The sequence below is a fragment of the Syngnathus leptorhynchus genome, chromosome 1 (genome assembly GCF_054491065.1).
Source record: "Syngnathus leptorhynchus isolate UIUO chromosome 1, UIUO_Slep, whole genome shotgun sequence".
NCBI classification, from domain to species: domain Eukaryota; kingdom Metazoa; phylum Chordata; class Actinopteri; order Syngnathiformes; family Syngnathidae; genus Syngnathus; species Syngnathus leptorhynchus.
In genome coordinates this window covers 5,900,002-5,918,730 of record NC_141195.1, presented here as the reverse complement: position 1 = coordinate 5,918,730, position 18,729 = coordinate 5,900,002, and the positions used below count along the sequence as shown (strand labels likewise).

The following is an 18,729-nucleotide window of genomic DNA, read 5'->3' as shown; positions in this document are numbered from 1 at the left end:
GGTATAGTAACTACATTTCTGCTTCATATCAAAAATAATCATATGTGATGTCCAAATGAGAAGAGTGCACTATATTGCAAAGCAATACATAATTAGCAGAAAATAATGGCCTCCCCAGAAGATTGAGGCTTTTGAATGTCTAAATCAAAAGCCCTTATCTGAATCAAGTTGAAAATCCGTCAAGTAGCCAAGATGTACATGTTTCAATTCTGACAGGTACACTCCTTTTCAAGTAAGTGAATTTATGTCCGAATCATACTCTTCACCTAAGAAATCAAGGGCTCCTGTAGCTAAAGTAGAATGGGCATAATTTTCCATTCTCCTTTGACTGTGAGGTTGCCAACAGGAGACAAGAACAAATGAGCGACCCCTTCCGTCATAAATAAAAGCTATAGCGTCCTCTACTGGTTGCATTGTGAATCTTCTGTCATTGACAATTAACAAAGTACATACTGTACTACATGTACTGTATAACAAGCGCCGAATAGCCTTCACAATAAAAGTGAGACGTTATGTCTTCATTTACAATATTTCATCCTCAGAATTTTATGGTTGACAATTTTAATTCCCATTCTCTGTGTGGCGCACACAGTGTGCAGTATATCTTGAATGTGTTTGTATGTGTGTTTCTTAGTCATTCGATTCATTAAATTACTTGTTAATTGGTCAAAAGATTTGTAAAATTAATTTTTAAATATATATTTAGCATCCAATGAAATAAATGGTAAATTAATTATATTGCAATTAACTATATGAAAAAAGCCATGGGCCTGCAGTCCATACGGTTGCATCGCTGGGCCTGGAAAATCACCACCTCTGACGTAATTATAATTGATTGTATTAAAAAAAGAAATAAAGCCAGTAATACTTTGTTTGGCACTTTTCCAACATGAAGCCATTCATGTTGCATGTATGTTTTGCTTTGGTTAAATGGAACCCCAATTGGTCAGAGGGGTGAGTGAAGAGAAATATGCAAAATGTACACAATATATTTGATATAATATATTGTATACATTTAGTGTACTGTGCAATATACGGTGCATCTTAAACACCACAGACGGCACCTTACAAAAAACAAAATGCCGCCCTCGAATGCACCCTGCATTAGTAGAAGTCAAATAAGTGTTATCTTAAATTTGGAGGATACTTATTAACGCTCAAGGTTTTGGGCATTATTTTTTTTTTACATTTGACGCTTTTGCCGGATTTGGTAGTTGTTGTGTGAGTGAACTTGAGCGCGCTGCACTTCCTGCTAAGACACCAGAAGGAGGAGCAGGGAAACATCCGACGAGAGGAAGGTGTAACCAACTGATGCGGAGACTTTAACAAAGAAGAAAAAAAAAAAACCACGAACGTTGCTGGGACACGCCGTAGATCTGGTCAGTCTTCAAAGTCTGTTCTTTCCACGTTGTCAAGCGCTTTTGTTCTGTCACTATAATGTTGTATAAAATTGAAATCCGGTTTCTTTATGACTGTTCAAGTCTTTCGAGCATATTTGATGTGTGCTGGTATCTTTAATTGCGCATTTTATCGTCATGCACATCCTTAAAACTTTCACAAATATTGCTGTTAATGGTGCTTTGCTCATTTTAATCTTGCAATTAATGTCTTGTAACATTGTGTTGCTGATTATTGTTCATAATCAATTTGTGTTTAATAAGTGTGATTCCTAATGTGTACCCTGTGTCGTTGTCTAGTCATATACTGTAAATAAGTTTTTTTTTTCATAATCACATGCTGCTTATTAACATCTTGCTTCTGGCTCCACTGATCTATCCTTGTATGGCAATATTATTGGGTCCTTCACAGAAAGATGCTGACTTCATCGTGACAGTGACACAGGAACATCATCAAAGTGACTCGCCATGACTGCCCGCCATCAAAGACCTACAGACATGACAGACGGCTCGATGGAATCCAAACGGACTGAGAAAAAGTGCTGTAAGTTGTTTGTTTCCCCTCTGTGCCTCTAGGTCCTAAAGGTGAATTCAGTTGAGGTTCTCAAGTATTAACTATTCAACGTTGTATAATAACCCAAGCGAATTACCACTGGTGAGTCATTCAGAACCAGAAGAAATGCGATTGTTAAGATGGAGTGGAAATTATTCCTTCAATAATTTTTCTGAATGATTTCATCTTGACTGCATTAAGGATGAGGGTCAAGTCTGGTCTTGTCAGGTATTTTCTTTTATAGACATTTGTCTTGCTTTTATGGAAACAGGTAAATCGTGTTTGGGTAGAAACAATTTGTTATTCATTTCAATAAAGTGCCCCTAGGTTACTAATGGTGGCTAAAAAGTTAATCAACAGACATGCAGTGAAACATTAATCTAAATGTGATACGCAGCATTGACTTGTGTTATTCCTCAGCATGCTGATATGTTTGTTCTCATAAAAAAAAAAAAAATCCAATAAAAGGGGTCAATTTAGGATCGAGTTCTTTTTTTACAGTAGCAGTAGCACCATGCAAATGTGCAAGATGGAACATTAACCTATGTCAATAAAAACATTTGTAGGACAGAATTAAAAAAATAAAAAAATAATTAAAAGGGAGTAAGTGCAGCGGTAACTGAGAGCACCTTTATTCTCACGTCACTGCTCAAACAATTAAAGCTAGTTTATTCTAAACATTATTTTGCAGCTTGGGCGTCTTACATGACCAATTCTCCAACTGTGATCGTGATGATCGGGTTGCCTGCTCGTGGGAAAACCTACATGTCCAAGAAACTGACGCGCTACCTCAATTGGATTGGAGTCCCAACTAAAGGTTGGTACCAAGTCATGATGAGTAAATACAAAGCCTCCATGAACTCACATGCTGTGACTTGCTTCTTGTGAATTGTCAGGTATTGCTATCTTCAGAGACGTTCCTTCACTCACATCTTGTAGAGCATATGAGGTTATGTGATAGTGTCTTATGTCAACACAGTTGGAATGCAAGTGAACGAGTTCGTAGGGCGCAGTCGATATGAAGGTGACCACATTGAACGCCTTTTGTCTTTTTACACTCTCGTATGGTTTCCCCACAGTATTCAACCTTGGAGTCTATAGGAGACAAGCCGTGAAGTCGTACAAGTCCTATGACTTTTTCAGACATGACAACGAAGAAGCTATGCAAATAAGAAAGTGCGTAAGACTAGCCCGACCGGCAAGCTATTGAACAAATGGGACGTTAAACAAACAAGACAGGTTGTGCGTTGCCAAAACATTCACATTGTTTTTGTTTGAACAGAAAATGCGCTCTGGTGGCACTACAAGATGTCAAGTCCTACTTGAATGAGGAAGGAGGGCAGATTGCGGTAAGAACATTAAAAACTGGTGATGGGAAAATGAAGCTTCAAATTTGGTTCATGAACCAGTTGTATATTTTTGTACGTTTTCTTAAACCACTTTATTCAAACCAACAGTGTCATCTAGAGGTGTCAAAAAATACAGTAATTGATTCATGAAGCAAATTTGAAGCTTCATTTTCCCATCAAACACACTATGTCTGAGGTTTTTTTTATTTATTTGGGCTGAATGCTTATTTTGTTGTTGTGCAGGTGTTTGATGCTACCAACACCACCAGGGAGAGGAGGGAACTCATTCTTAATTTTGCAAAGGATAATTCATATAAGGTCCGACTGATGATTAATTGTAATTGTACGGTATTATATCATTTTATAATATCTATTCTTTTCCTTTCAGGTGTTTTTTGTGGAATCCATTTGTGATGATCCAGATGTCATTGCTGCAAACATCCTGGTGATTAAATCAACAAAATAATATTTTTATTAGACTAAACAAAATTCTTGATGCTCTATTGCATCCTCCAAGTTACATTCCAGCAACATAATGATTTGTGGTTGTTTTTTTCTGCTTGCTTTTAAAAATATATATATATTTTTTTTCAAATTATAGGACGTGAAGGTGTCCAGTCCAGACTACCCAGAAAGGGACAGAGAAAGTGTCATGGGTGATTTTCTCAAGAGGATAGAGTGTTATAAAGTAACTTACCAGCCTTTGGATCCAGACGAACATGACAGGTAAGACGTTTTACATGGGATTGAATTTTGCTAAAGATGGCCAGCAGAAGGAGACAGATTCCTCTAGTATTAGGTTGTCATTTGTGTACACGTTACAGTTACTTATGGTTATCAGAATTGTGGTATTCACACACTTCCAGGATAGCTTTTTAAAGCCCTGAGCTATCTGATAATAATTAAAACTATTCAGTTACTGTACTATGAGACTCAAATAGTCATTTTGTGCTTGTAGGAGCCTGTCCTTTATTCAGGTCATCAACGTCGGCCGTCGTTTCCTGGTCAACAGAGTGCAGGATTACATTCAGAGCAAAATTGTCTACTACCTCATGAACATCCACGTGCACTCCCACTCCATCTACCTCTGTCGACACGGAGAGAGCCATCACAATCTGCAGGGACGCATTGGCGGCGACTCTGAGCTGTCAGACCGAGGAAAACAGGTGCTGAGCTCACAGCAAAACATGTTTTTAAGAGTTGAGTTTTGACATTTAAAAAAATATACTAAAGATTTTTTATTTTTTTAGTTTTCTGTGGCACTGAAGGGTTTTGTAGAAGAACATCGTCTATCAGACCTAAAAGTTTGGACCAGTCAACTGCGGCGCACCATTCAAACTGCAGAGGAGCTTGGCGTTCCCTACGAGCAGTGGAAGATCCTGAACGAGATAGATGCTGTATGTTCTCTTGAAAGAGACGACGACCATAACCTACCGGGACTCAGTCATCTTTAATCGCCTTGCTTTTCAGGGAGTGTGTGAAGAAATGACATACAAAACCATTGAGGAAACGTACCCAGATGAGTACGCCATGAGGTACCAGGACAAGTATCACTACCGCTATCCTGGAGGAGAGGTAATATCCCATTTCATAAATTCACCTCTGTTGCTTTTAACTCACCTGTGTTTATGTCTTTCTTTTGGCTTTAGTCTTATCAGGACCTGGTGCAGCGTCTGGAGCCGGTTATCATGGAGCTGGAGCGGCAGGGAAACGTGCTGGTTATCTGTCATCAAGCCGTCATGCGCTGCCTGCTTGCTTACTTTCTGGACAAGAGCGCAGGTAGAAAAAAAAAATAACAATATCATATTGAGTCGAGCCTGACTTTTAGTTTACATTCCACGAATCCGTGCGGGGATTTTCACAAGCATCGCAAACTCATCGTCTGAGTTCTTTTATTTTTTTTGCTGCCGAACATGTAATGAAGCCATTCCAGTTAACATGATTTTTCTGGGTGGGGGTTGATATCCACAAAAAGAGGCACAGAAAGTGATTTTCTTCTCTGCACAAAATGAATGATTTGTACTTCTGTGGCCACAGATGATCTTCCATACTTGAAGTGTCCTCTGCACACTGTCCTCAAACTCACCCCTGTGGCTTATGGTAAGGCCCCCCCACCGTTCTTGAGTCAGTTGAACCTGACATCCGTTGTAGCCATTTGTGGTATTAAAATGTCTTTTCTTGTCCCCCGCGGCTAGGTTGTAAAGTGGATATGTTTGACCTAAAGGTGGAGGCTGTCAACACTCACAGGGACAGACCATTAGTAAGCTTTCCATTATGTCTTATTAGGATTCTTTGAGGAATATGTGTCACCTGAAAACATTCAAAATCAAAAATGAACAGAGGCCACCTCTGGATCACGACTTGGTTTTGGAGTCCAAAAGATGTTCCTGTTGATGGAGGTTTGACATACTTGCCGCATTGTATTTCTGTTTGTTTATTTGTACAAGCTCACAACAGCCTGCTACCTTTTTTGGGAACAACTCCAAATTTGTTTTCTGGTCATAATTGTGTGTTATTTGCAGTGAGACGTTCAGCCTGGAGTCCTAGACAGAGTGAGTGCTCTACAGAAATACATTGAGGGACGTTTAGCCAAGAGCAACCTTAACAATGGCTTCAGGGCTTCCAAAGCACACAAATGTTTTAGACTTTGGGGAGGTGTCAGACATTTTGGTTTGTCTTTTGGATATTGGCACTTTGTAGCCGCGTAACCTGCCGAACGCTGCAGCTTGATGTTTTCTCTCCCTCACTTTTCAAAGCTCACTGTCATCTTCGCTTGTATTTTTTGTGCAATGTCATAACAGCAGAGAAAATACTCAATATGCTTTTTTTGGGTCACTGTGGGAGATCCAAATCATTTGACATAATGGAAAAACTAAGTTCCTGTTGTGTGTGTCTGCCATTGCCGAGTAGGACCGCATAAGGAAAGATGTCCCGGCAGCTTTCTCGCGGCGGAATAGCTTCACGCCGCTGTCCAGCCACGACCAGATCAAACGGCCTCGCCTCTACAGCGTCGGCAACCCACCGCAGCCTCGCTCGTCCCAGACTCCCATTTTATCCAGCATGACGTTCTCCGAGGCATCGGAGGGCGTAGAGCAGCGAGAAAGTGAGGTCAGTGTTGAATTTGAGAGGAAGGTGAAACAGGAAATGAAATGTTTGTCACTGCCTTCCAGACAGGGAGTGTTAAACCCTGGCTAGTGAGCTCACATGTCAAAATTAGAACAAGTTGTCCTTCTGTGACTCTTGCTGCGGTGTTTTCGCTAAATCCTCAGCTCTCCCGTTTTGCCTCTTGCAGGACTCCCTGAACGGCTTCAGTGCAGGAGACACAGACGACAGTGCTGGCACTAAAAGAAAGGTTTCTTGAATTTAGTCTTGACGTTCGTTCATCACTGACCAAATGTCTGGCCCCTGCTTTGCTCCCCTTGTACTTTCCGCTTTTGCACATCCCCAATAATGTTTCTTTGCCACATGCAACCTCAACAAAATCACTGTACAGGTCTGTCATATAAAGTAAGTGTCCATCCAGTTGTTTACAAACAGCTAACTGTTCTTTTGTTTTAGGGATGGATATATAAAAATGGAAGAATGCAAGGGCCATTTTTTTTTTATTTAATTGATCAAACATGGCAAAATCCGTCAAGCAAGCAATTAGATATTTATAATTTGTAGTTCTGCTACACGTCAGCTTTCTGTGAATTAAAATAGAGTATAGATCAGGGGTGGCCAACCAGTCAGAGACTAAGAGCCACATTTTTTACTGTGTTACCGCAAAGAGCCACATCATACACATAAGCACGCATAAACATCAACACACACACACCTCTGCTCAGCCAAATTTATTGTGTGACATTATCATGTCACGCACCAACATGATAATGACAGAAATTGACCACAGACCAGTCATTTTCAACAATGAACATTGTGTGCACTGTCTCTCACACACAAACTCTCAGTTCAACAAAGTCCACAAACAAAAACATAATAATTTACAATAGTGTTTTTTTCACTTACGATGCATGTTGGTTAGTGCATTCCTTGCCTTGAACAATCGTCTTCAAATCTGGCTTTTATTCCGTTGTTGCTACTCGAAGCAATTCTTTTTGGTGGATGTCTAATACCATTCGTTTTAGCTGAATTCCATTTCCTCATGAAGAACCAAAACAGCAAGATTGTCAAAGCAGAAGGACGCATTTGCCGTCTTGTTTTTGCAGGTTAGTGCAGTTGTAGACATTACTTGACAGTTTTGGTAATCCTCACCCAGTCAGTCAAGAGTTGTTTTTTTTCCCTTGCTATTCTGTACCTTTGTTGTCTCTTTGTCTGCCACTTCCCCTTGTTCTTAGGAAGGGGTGATATAAATGAATGCTCACCGCATCTATCCCTCTTTTTAAATTTTAATTATATAGAATAGGAAACAACACACCAGAATGGAATGGCAGTCGTGAATGTAAATATGCTGATTTAAGGAAAATTTTGAGAACCGTATTTTTCGGACTATAAGGCGCACCTAAAAACCTAAATTTTTTTCAAAAGCCAACAGTGCGCCTTATAGCTGGTGCGCCTTATATATGGACCAAATTTCTAAAATTAAATTAGCCTGAAGCATTGTGTCATGAAATCAACCATAAGTGGCCCGCTGAAGACTATGAATCATGAATCAAAAAGACTATGGATCATTATTTTGTGATTAGAAAGTAATTTGTTGCGTCTGAAGTTGAAATAAAAAAAGATAAAATAGAGAATGATTTGATTTGGATTAAAAATCTGACATGACATAAACTTGACTTGACATGATGCATTAATGGTGCGCCTTATAGTCCGGTGAACCTTATATAAGGACAACGTTTTAAAATGGGCCATTCATTGAAGGTGCGCCTTATAGTCCGTTGCGCTTTGTAGTCCGGAAAATACGGTACTCTAAATGTGTGAATTATCTGTGTTGTGGGTTCATGATCGCTGTTGCTGTTAAATGTAAATTATTTTAAGACTGTCCTAATATCTGAACATTTTAGATGGTGCACCCTAAAATCAAGTGTAATTAAGTCTACCAAATAATGGAAAGTTTGATATATAAGGAGAAAGGCCTTGAATGTTGATAGCATTTATCACACCAAGTGCCCCTCTAGCTGATTGAAGCTGTTTGTCTTAAAGATGAGGCACATGCGTTTGAATATGATTGTGTTTGAATTACCTTCTGAAATTCACTACAGCATTGTCAGGTATAGATCGCACCTCGTGCTTTTGTCTAACAGGAAAATGATGCTTCAAAATTGCTTTATGAACCAGTTGTATTTTTTGACTGCTCTTGATAGCACTGTTGGTTTAAAAAAATAGGTTTAAGAATTGATAAGTTGATGTGCTTTCAGTCCAATTTTGAACAGAGTACTACCACCTAGGGAGGTAAAAAAAACAACAACAACTGGATAATGAAGCTAATTTGAAGCTTCATTTTCCTATCATTCCAAGGCGCATTTTGAAGTAGTGTCCTTAAAATGACTGTGATAAAATAATGACTAGTCAACATTTTACACTTTGGTTTTGTTGTTTGAGGTTTTTACACATTTAACCTGTGGTTGGTTTCATATTACTTCTAAAGTATGGCACATGCTGGCATCACACCAACAACTGTGTATTTTACAGGGAATCAATGATAAATCTACTTGAATCAATAAAATATTTCTTTTCAGATATGCAGTGTAAATGTGTGTCCTTTGCATGATCCATTTAATTTGGATGGTGTTTGTTTTCAGATTTGCATTTAAAAATCATCACCATTTTGAATGAGTTACAACTGTGGAGAAGCCATTTATTTGCTCGACTGTCATTAACAGACGATGACGTAATTGTGCCTGCAGTGTCTGAAAACTGTCTGGCAACTCAAATTTACTTGTTTTGATGTCAAGCACACAGCAGTCATCTACCATTGCGTCATCTAATACTATAAGCTCACGGAAAAAGTAGAAGGATAAAGTTTCATCTTTGTGTACTATACAGTATCTTTTAAATTTGCATGCATTTCACACATTTTTTGTTTTTGTTGATTTAACTTCACTTTTTAATTTTCATTCTATGATTAAAAGATGCTGTCTGATAAATACTATAATGGCCAAATACATCAATATGCTGCTGAACCGTTTGAGTACGTTGTGTTTATTTAATTGAAGCTTGGCTGGCCCGAGTTTGTGTTTGGCGTGTGCCCGTTCTCGCGTGTGGGTGGTGAGGGCTGGGGTCAGCCCTCTATAAATACTGCCATCATCCTCCCATGTCTACTTGTTCTCCTCATTTTACCTGAACGCAATCAACATCATGAGGACCATTGTGTGCATTATTCTCTATTTATTCTTTTCATTATTTGACACAGGTAAGTGCATTTTTTTCTTGTTTCTATAACACATTCCAGTTATTGGACCCGACACTCGAATTGCATTCTATCTTTAAATGCATAGCCGAGATTCCAAAGCGATGTTCAGCGCCGCCCAAGTATCCATCCACCAGACTCCACAACAAATTCAGCACCAGAAGCAAGTTCGACAGTGGGGAGAAAGTTTACTACAAGTGCAGCGAGAACTTTGTGGCATACGCGGGCAGCCTGTCAGTGATGTGCGTCAATGGAACCTGGACCACGTTGACACTCAAATGCGACAGTAAGAATGTGACAGTTGTGCCAGAAGTGGCCTCTTTTCTAGCGTGATATAATTCAATACAGTTGTCGATTCCACATATGGCCACGGGAGGGCGTCCTGCACAAGTTATTTTTTTTCCCCTCATAAATGCACAATTTCTATTTAACTGGAAAACAAGATCTGATTATTTAATTTTAACTTTGACTAATCTACTCTGCCCGTTTTCAGTAAAGATATTGTAGTGATGGTGATGATCTACCTAATGGAAGATTTTGCTATGAAGTTTCTATAAAACCCAAACCCTTGTTTAAAACCCGTACTTACTAACCCTAACTGTACTGAAACCATACTATGACACTTAAACCTCAACCGTAACCCCTAACCCTTGTTTGAAACCCTACTTTGAAAGCCTAACCCTAGTTTGGAACCCTAACCCTACTTCTAAACCGGTGGTTCATAACCTGGGTTCCATTTAACCCAAGGGGTTTGGCAGAGCCTCCGCTGTGGAGTTCACCAGATTTATCGTGTGAATTCGTGATGACACATATCTGAACTGGTCTCTCAAAGGGAACAGCAGAAGTCACACTGATTTGCAGGTATGTAATTTGTGGTGAGTTCATGCATTGTGTAGGTTTTGTTCTTTGAACAAAGTGATGTTCATGCACGGCTCATTTTGTGCACCAGTAAAAAACTTCTGTCTTGAATTTGAAAAAAACCCCCAAAAAATTCACTAAAGAGGGGTTTGGTGAATGTACATATGAAACTGGTGTGGTTAGGTATTTCCAACAAGGTTAGTCTAAACCAGGAGTGTCAAACTCATATTTTTCGCGGGCCGCATTGTAGTCATAGCTTCTTTCGGAGGGCCATTATGACTGTCAACCCAAATAAATGTATGAGCACCTCATGTCATATACAGTAAAAGCTACAAAACAAACTGACAAATAACTCGTTTTCAAATCAGACGAGTAAAAACTGTTCAAATATTACAAAAATAAATTAATTAAAAGTAAAGACAATTTGCAATTCTAGTAATGACACACGAATTTGATGCACAATTTGTCTTCGCGGGTCACATAAAATGTGAGTGTGGCGGGCCGTATCTGGCCCCTGGGGCTTGAGTTTGACACCTGTGTTCTAAACCCTTCTATAAAACCCAAACCCTAGTTAAAAACCCTACTTTGAAACACTAACCCTGACTTCAGTTTGAAACGGTACTACGACACTGAAACTCCAACCGTACCCCCTACCCCTCAACTCTAACCCAAGTTTGAAACCCTAACTTTAATTTGAAAACCGAATTTGAAAACCTAACCCTAGTTGTGATTCTCTTTACTAGTACATGGAGACAAAAGGTTTGAGTTGAAGAGAAGCAGCTAAGGATAAACATTATTATCTCTTATTTAATAGATGTAATGAAATGTGTTAATGAGTAAATCGCTACTTTGCACTGCTTGGCTGTAACAGGTTTTGACTACTACCCAATCAGAGGATGGAAAGCTTTTGGAGTCATGCAATTTTTTTTCCCTCTTTTCGATTCTGTAAAGAGATCCTGTGTGGCTCTGCTGGGGAGATTCGAAACGGACACTTTACGTATACCGGCTTAGAATTTGGAGACATTGCTACAGCTCATTGTGATGATGGGTGAGACATTCAAACAATCTCCCCTTATCACCGCTGGACAGGTTGTGAGTGTTCACTCTGTCACCAGGTTTCAGCTTTTTGGACGGCGAACCAGGAAATGCATGAGTTTCGGCTGGGATGGTCACACTCCCTCTTGTGAAGGTGCAGCGATGAAATTCCTTGCGCTTTCCACAGTCGTAAATTTACGACATTTACTCTCCGTTCCAGCGGTGGAGTGCGACGAGCCTCCAGAGGTGGCCAACGCAGAGCGAAACGGCGAGGAGGATGAATCGTACAAGTACAGGAGTGTGATTGAGTATGAATGTCGCACGGGGACCCTCCTGGGGAACAAGGTCATATGGTGCATGGAGAACGGCACATGGAGCACACCGCCTTCATGCAGAGGTCTGCCACACAAATAGTCACACGGTCATCTTTACACAAATTTATTTACAATTTGCCATGAAGAAAAGTGAATAAAAGTTGGAGTTTCTCCACAGAAATCACATGTCCATCTCCAAAAGTGCCCAACGCCTCCTGGACGCGAGCTCACACCAGGCTTTATCAACACCGGGATACGATCGCCATCGACTGTCGCCATGGTTACACAGTGGTGGGTGCGAGCACAGTCACCTGTGGTGACGACGGTCAGTGGAGTCCCAGCCTTCCCAAATGTAGACGCACGTGTAAGACAACAACTCTGGTGGAAATCGATCACAGGATTATTATCGTAATTACTTTTCTAAACACATTTAACTCGTCTTTTCTCTCCCCCCCTTTTTTTTTTTTTTTTAATTAGCACGGCGCACTGAATGGCAGAGCCGATATGGTGTCTGATATGTGATGCTACATTAGTCAATCCAAGACCAGCATAATAGAAGCAAACAGAAGATGAAAAATTAGCTTTGGACCTCAAGACTTCTCTGCCTTACACACATTAAACATGTTTTTAAAATGAAGCTGACATACAGGGTGTTTATTTCAATAAGTGTTTTTGGGCAAGAATGAGTACAAACTTGTTGCGGTCACTTCTATACATTTTTTTTTTTCCTTTTTACTGTCGATAACGCCATGTGTATCATCATCTAAGCTGCTAGTGAGCATTCATGAACAAACAAGTTACAAGGAAATAAGAACACCAATTCCATTCATTTAAAAAGACAATACAAAATCCAGACATTTACATAAGCAATAACAATTCAAGTGCAAATATCAACTCTATGATACATCATAGCAAACTCTCTTTTAAAAGGCAACAATCTCAACCCCAAAAAAAAAAAAAAAAAAAAAAAAGAAATTAATCAGGTTGCAGGGGAGAAGCTGATTCTGTTGGAACGGGACTTTTTACCCATGAGGGCCACGTCGTAATTATATTTAAAGAAAATTTTGTCAGAATCACAAACATGAATATTCAATTTCTTTAGGGCTTTCTTTATCCCCCGCAAGTGTGTTCCTAAACCAGTCAAGCCGCTTCCCGTTTCCAGTCTTTTTTTTTTTAACAAGCGAGCCAAAAACAAGCCATGGCGGCCCACTTGGCTTATAGCCAGGTGAGGTTTTCATCTTTTGGTGGAACGCTCAAAATTGCTCATTAGCTCGTATTATGGAAGCGTTCTTTGATTTTTAAAGTTAAATTATCATACCCTGTTGCTGTCGTTGTTTTGTGATCACAAAGAACGTTTTTTTTTTTTTTTTTTTCCAAAACTGCTATATGTTCATGACATATTTGACTCCCTCTGCAAAAACCATATGAAGGGTCAACAGCGCTGCTTTCCAAAACATTATTTTCGGCTCACTGGCGGAGCTAGAAGTTTTTCCTGGGGAGGGGGGTCAAGAATATTTTTTCAGTGCCCCCACTCCCTCCCACCGCTAGCTCCGCCAGTGTGGTGATTATAACCAAATTGAAGGTGTATTATTTTCATTCATTGCACTTGTATTATAAAAGGTAGAAGGATAGGCTCACGATCTAGTGCACAAAACAACGTGAGCCGCCTTTGTAGGCCCTCTTTGGAAGAGCTGTCTTTACTGGGACAGACCAAACATGAGCTAGGGGGAGTTGGGTGTCTTTGGATTTGATGTGGGCACGATATTATAGGGGCCAGGGGTGCAGGTGTGATTTCTAGTGGTCGGCCTCAAGGAATCCAACCGTTGTCTTACTAATATTCAGTATTTACAAGTCAAAACATCAAAGACCTGCTTCACGGACAGGTGACGAGATGGTCGACCTGCCGGCGTGCGACAAGTCAAGTACTTGAAATTCTTTGCTTCCTTTTTTTCACTTCAAACCTTTACACTAGTCATGAGTATAGTACATGAGAGAGACAAAATGAGATTGAAGAATTAAAGTGACCTTTTACAAGAAGCAGCAAACATCATGTCCCTCAAAGACATTCAACTCTCAATCCCTCTCCCAGGCACATTCCACATCATCTCATTCCTGTGGCTCTCCCACTTATTAGTTTCTTATTCATCTTGCAAAAAATGTCCTCTGTGTTCCTGGAATGATTAACCATCTTTTTTTTTTGTATTTGCTTTAAAGTTGCCTTGGAAAAAAAAAAAGAAAAAAAAGGAGAAAAAGAGCAACAGAAATGCTGGGCGGGTTGGAAAAGGCTGGTGCAGTCTAGACAGCACAGATGAACTGTTTTAACAGTAAAACTGCTCTACGAGCTCAAACATAGTAAGGCTTTAAATGAGCTGGAACACAGCTGCGACATGAATTAGTTAGCAACTGCTCCTCCTCGAGGACGCACACACAGCACGCACACACACACACACGCGCACACACACACGCGATGGAACCTGGAAACTTGCACAACACTTACAGTCATACTTAACCGTCGCAGTCGGAGCTGGAATACACACCAGTCATTTAAGCAAATACAACAACAAGCTCTAACACAACATCACGCCTAACTGTCTCAAATTGCTGTTTCTATCCAATTGAATGGTCTCACCGCAATAGAAACCAAACCCCACTCACATATTCTACATCCCCCACCAAACGCTTACGCTCCGGACTGTGGACCTGTGACGGGAAAACTGACAAATATTCAGCATTTTGCAGGTTTTTTCAATGAAAATAAAAAGAGGATTAAAAAAAAGTGTGTATATTTTGTGTGTTGAAGTCCTTTGTGAGTTGCGGGATGTAGCCCCTAAGGGCAACCGGGGGGGGTCTTAAGTGAATCGCGGATGCAGGTTTACTTGTATGGTCGCAGGAAAGCAGAGACTTTGCTGCTTATGAGGCGGATGAAAGATCGGGGAAGCATCTCGTTGGACTCCCGTGTGGTGTACTTGAAGTAGTTGTTTGGGTGAGCCAGCACGTCAAAAAGAGTCTTTATCAGTTTTTTATCCTGCAAACACAAGAACAGACATGGGTGCATTCATTAAGAGTGGTTACGTGAGCCGATTTGTAACCTGAAAAAAAAGTTCATAGATCAAGGTAATGTTTCATATTAAAATCAAAGGAAATGCAATTCATTCATTTCAGACAACTTAAAAAAAAATATTTATGTTTTTATTTTTAGCCAGTGTGTGGTTAAGAATAAATATAATGCAATTAATTCATTTCAAACAACTTAAAAAAATATATTTATGTTTTTATTTTTTAGCCAGTGTGTGGTTAAGAATAAATATAATGGAACAAAAAAGTCAAAACTTGTCTATAGAATAATGAATGAAAGAATTAAAAGAAAATAATAAGTTCATTACTCATTGACTTTAATTGAGAAGAGGACTATAGCTCCTCCATTAAAAAAAAATTTCTTTTTCCACAATAACATGGGAATTTTTCAAAATGTCATTATGTCATTTTCTTTTCTAATTCATGCCGTTCCAGGGAAGAAAGATTAACCGCTTGTTGTCTTGAAAATGAAGATTATTTTTCTAACAACATTTTGTGTGTAACCGTAATTGTTTTTAAAGCGGGAGATTTGTGACTGGAGGTTTTGCTGTATTGATCTTTAATCAGCAGTGTATCCAATGATAGCAATAAAACCTTTTTGTTCTTCAGCAGGTTTCTCATGTAATTAAAGACTAAAGCGTCGCCCCGCCCATCAATCACAACTTCTGTATTCTATACGGGTTTAATGGGGTGAAGGTCAAAGTTAATGTAGCCTCACCACTTCCACTCATTGATTTTATAATGGCTAGTAGAGCAAACCTTGAGGATTTCTTGATGGTTTTCCGAAGCGTAGAGTCTTCCGTCCCGGACGATGTCCTCAACCAGCTGTTCATAGTCCTCTGAAGTTACACAGACAACAAAATGACTCTTCATGAGATGCTCAGAAGCACCGCCAGCCATTTGAATGACGTACCGTCATAAGTCACGTAGGGGATCTGGAAGCCCCTGGCACTATTGGCCTCGTTGGACTTGAAGTTAATCCAGAGCCGCCTGGAGCGCGCCGTGAAGGCGATGGGCCGCTCGTACGTCTGACATGTCTCGTAGGTGGTGATGGATGTAGCTGACCCTTGCAAGAGCACAGAAAGGGCAATGATGAATTAAGTCTGGGGACCCGGTGGCCCCCCGCTGACGCTCACGCTCACAGTTCTTCCTCATCACCAGCACATCTCCGCATTCATCCTCCGAGGGCAGGAAGATCTCCGGCACCACAATGAGAATCTTGCGCTTGCTGGGCGGGTTGATGTTCCAAATGCACTCCACGTTTGCCGGGTAATTTCCCGGATAGTTGGGGGACTCAATGTAGCCCATGAACTCGCCCATCTCGCCGCCACACTGCCTGTCTAGACGCGCACAAACTCGACGCATTACTGTCTGACTCCAAAGTGAAATCCTCAAACGCTCTTTTTGGACACTCACTCTTGCACTGCGAGACACTCGTGGCGCCATCAAAATCCGTGGTGGTGTTTCCGGGGCAGGTAATACAGTAGTTCTGCCTAAACTCCGTCTGATAGGTTCCCACTGGGCAGCGGATGCACCTGTGCACCGTGGTGTTGTAGTAGTGACCCGGAGAACACTGCACTGCAGCACCAATGAAGACACATAACATCAGCATTTCTTTCCCCTCAGATGGCTTCCGTGCACACTCCTCTCACCTTTGACCTCACAATCATGGAAAGAGCTCGCTCCCTCACGCTTGGTGCTCAGGCCTCCCCCGCAAGGAAAGCACAACGTCCGACCCAAATCCGGCTGGTATGTGCCCTGGGGACACGGCTGGCAAGGCTTGAAGCCGTCGCCCGAGAAGAACCCGGTGGGACACTGGCCTGCGGAGCACAGACAAGTCGCGTGACGTTTGGCAAGAACGTTTGACTGGGGACGAGTTGGATTTTTACTACCTGCACATGATGAAATGTTTCGCGCTCCCGTGGGTCCGTGGCCGTCGCTGCCCGGACACAGATCGCACGCCAGCTGCCCCTCCCTCTCCTGGAAGGTGCCAGGCGGACACTGGACGCAACGTTCCTGCTCACCGTGGTAGTATGAGCCTGGCAAGCACCTGACTGAAAAACAAAATCCACAACAGCTCCAGTAACAAGGAAACGCCATGAGTCTATTACTCGTTTTATAGTTCAATAACAATCATTTTACATGATCATTTTGATTATCATCTGCTACAGCCGGGATGGGCAACTTCAAGTAAATGATGGTGGAGGGACGTCATTTTCTATTAGCTCAACTGCACTTCTTAATCAGTTTTATGACAAACGGTGTCATTTTAAATGTATACAAAAATACCTGCATGCCAATTTATCTTTGTTTTTTACGGAACCAATCACCATATCTTAATATATTTCAAGCTCGTTGCATGAATAAAAGATACAGCCTTTAACAACAAACGGTTTGAACAATCCCAAAAATAATTACACACCGAGTTATTTTTTTCCAGTGCAAAGGGATCTTGAGCATAAAAGTGACCATGGCACAAAACTGCTGAACATTTATTGCATAAACTCATCTTGTTCTTTTTTTTCCCCAAAAAATAAAAAAACCACAAACTTTTAACATTAACCTGTCATTCTAAATCCTAAAATGATTTGACTTATTCACATTGTAGCATAAGGCAGTAGTAGCGCAAGTGCAACTGAGACGTCTGCCGTCTAGTGGTGACTGCTGATATTACAACTTCAACTTGTATGGTTTGCGTCAGCAAAAAAAGTTATGTTTTGATAAACTGAGCCTTTGAAGAAATATGTTACACTGATCACAATTAATAAATTTCAAATTGCCATATTGATACTAAATGATGCTCATTGTATCACCAAATGTCTGCCTTTCATTTTGCGATCAAAGTTAAGAAAAGTGAATGAGGTGAATTCTTACCGCATCGGCCACTGTCCTTTTCCGAGCCTGGGCCGCAGTTCTCTTGAACGGGAGCGGTCTGCGGAAGTTTCTGGGCCACCTCATACTCCAAACCGGCAACTCTGATCAGGAAGCGCTCTTGGTTGATGGACTTCTTCAGAGCCTTGATGTAGGTCTTAACTTGCTTCTCCATACGTTGCCTGAGGCAACTGAGGTTACAACTCCCTGGCATGGGAAAAGAAAATCATTTCAAGCAGTTACATCTATGAAGACAAATGCACATTAAAATGGCTGCTCATCGTGGCCGTTACATGGCAAGACTGACCTGTTGTGTCTCCAGCTTTGACCTCCGCTTCCAGCTCCAAAGTTATACGTGTTACCTCTTTGTTAGCAGGGTTGCGAGCACGTCGCCCTTTTGTTTTCTTTGACGAGTCACATTTGAGATTGACAAACGTCACCAGGCAGTTACTGCACGGCTGACCACCTCCTGCAGAAAAATAGCATCGCAGTCAGTCAGTCAGCATGTTGATAAATGTATTGACAAATTCAAACAATGGCAGACCTGGTCCTAGGGTCCGCCCCCTGTCTTCCGTCCTGCCAGTCAGTTTCGGATGCAGGTGGCATTTGGCATTTTTTATCTTGAAAGACGCCGTCTGCTTCACTGGCGGCGCCAAAGTCTCTACAGACAAAGATGTGAGTAGGATGCCAAACATTGAACAAAAGCAAACGATTTGATGGTTGCCACCTATGCAGCTCTGACTGTTGCTGGAGTTGAGCCGAACGGGGGACTTCCCTCTGACGATGGGGATGCCGCAACTCATTGAGTAGCTGTTGTCAGACTCTTTTAGAAGACACACAAGCAAAATCGAAACAAAGATTTTTTTGAATTTTGTTTTTGAATGAGTAGTTGTCAAACAATCAAACATATTTGAAGCTTACAGCT

The 18,729-nt window shown here is 40.8% G+C and overlaps 3 protein-coding genes across 9 annotated transcripts in view; 2 read left to right on the top strand and 1 right to left on the bottom strand.

The window, feature by feature from the left end:
- Window positions 1-1,254: 1,254 nt before the first annotated feature.
- On the top strand, window positions 1,255-8,981 carry LOC147061566 (6-phosphofructo-2-kinase/fructose-2,6-bisphosphatase 2-like). Of its 3 annotated transcripts, none has more exons than XM_085914869.1 (16): window positions 1,255-1,379; window positions 1,810-1,941; window positions 2,642-2,767; window positions 3,030-3,126; window positions 3,233-3,299; window positions 3,543-3,617; window positions 3,688-3,744; window positions 3,901-4,025; window positions 4,258-4,465; window positions 4,550-4,696; window positions 4,770-4,874; window positions 4,949-5,078; window positions 5,337-5,399; window positions 5,495-5,559; window positions 6,210-6,407; window positions 6,592-8,981. In XM_085914869.1, exons 2-16 carry the CDS (start codon window positions 1,866-1,868, stop codon window positions 6,658-6,660), a joined length of 1,608 nt encoding a protein of 535 aa, XP_085770995.1. In that variant the 5' UTR covers window positions 1,255-1,379; window positions 1,810-1,865; the 3' UTR covers window positions 6,661-8,981. The 3 variants fall into 3 exon arrangements, 2 of the variants coding, with proteins under 2 accessions (XP_085770995.1, XP_085771008.1); XM_085914882.1 differs by lacking the exon at window positions 6,592-8,981 and adding an exon at window positions 5,822-5,851 and having other exon boundaries at window positions 6,210-6,359; XR_015066468.1 differs by lacking the exon at window positions 6,592-8,981 and having other exon boundaries at window positions 5,495-5,851; window positions 6,210-6,359.
- Window positions 8,982-9,576: 595 nt separating this feature from the next.
- Window positions 9,577-12,489, top strand: LOC147061565 (zona pellucida sperm-binding protein 3 receptor-like). Of its 2 annotated transcripts, XM_085915292.1 has the most exons (7): window positions 9,577-9,654; window positions 9,740-9,937; window positions 11,461-11,557; window positions 11,625-11,698; window positions 11,765-11,941; window positions 12,037-12,222; window positions 12,336-12,489. In XM_085915292.1, the coding sequence occupies exons 1-7, from the start codon at window positions 9,600-9,602 to the stop codon at window positions 12,371-12,373; spliced, it is 825 nt and encodes a 274-aa protein (XP_085771418.1). In that variant the 5' UTR covers window positions 9,577-9,599; the 3' UTR covers window positions 12,374-12,489. The 2 variants fall into 2 exon arrangements, with proteins under 2 accessions (XP_085771418.1, XP_085771409.1); XM_085915283.1 differs by having other exon boundaries at window positions 12,037-12,475.
- scube3 (signal peptide, CUB domain, EGF-like 3) overlaps window positions 11,905-18,729 on the bottom strand; it is a 62,014-nt gene continuing 55,189 nt past the window's right edge. For 3 of the 4 annotated variants that reach the window (XM_085915260.1, XM_085915269.1, XM_085915245.1), the window contains 11 exons: window positions 18,532-18,627; window positions 18,349-18,465; window positions 18,112-18,273; window positions 17,808-18,011; window positions 16,826-16,987; window positions 16,586-16,753; window positions 16,350-16,511; window positions 16,076-16,273; window positions 15,847-15,999; window positions 15,693-15,772; window positions 11,906-14,883 (listed from right to left, as the gene is read on the bottom strand). In XM_085915260.1, the coding sequence (XP_085771386.1) occupies window positions 14,731-14,883; window positions 15,693-15,772; window positions 15,847-15,999; window positions 16,076-16,273; window positions 16,350-16,511; window positions 16,586-16,753; window positions 16,826-16,987; window positions 17,808-18,011; window positions 18,112-18,273; window positions 18,349-18,465; window positions 18,532-18,627 (1,655 nt within the window). In that variant the 3' untranslated portion in view covers window positions 11,906-14,730. Of the gene's footprint in view, window positions 14,884-15,692; window positions 15,773-15,846; window positions 16,000-16,075; window positions 16,274-16,349; window positions 16,512-16,585; window positions 16,754-16,825; window positions 16,988-17,807; window positions 18,012-18,111; window positions 18,274-18,348; window positions 18,466-18,531; window positions 18,628-18,729 lie in introns of all 4 variants that reach the window. The other variant, XM_085915253.1, reaches the window with a different exon arrangement.

Bases quoted from the DNA above. Each gene is read 5' to 3' on its own strand.
- LOC147061565 (XM_085915283.1), top strand. From the start codon at position 9,600: ATGAGGACCATTGTGTGCATTATTCTCTATTTATTCTTTTCATTATTT. The intron at 9,655-9,739 runs GTAAGTGCATTT...TTAAATGCATAG, and splicing joins CTTTTCATTATTTGACACAG to CCGAGATTCCAAAGCGATGT. The intron at 11,942-12,036 runs GTCTGCCACACA...GTTTCTCCACAG, and splicing joins CACACCGCCTTCATGCAGAG to AAATCACATGTCCATCTCCA.
- LOC147061566 (XM_085914869.1), top strand. From the start codon at position 1,866: ATGACTGCCCGCCATCAAAGACCTACAGACATGACAGACGGCTCGATG. The intron at 4,026-4,257 runs GTAAGACGTTTT...TTGTGCTTGTAG, and splicing joins GATCCAGACGAACATGACAG to GAGCCTGTCCTTTATTCAGG. The intron at 5,560-6,209 runs GTAAGCTTTCCA...ATTGCCGAGTAG, and splicing joins CTCACAGGGACAGACCATTA to GACCGCATAAGGAAAGATGT.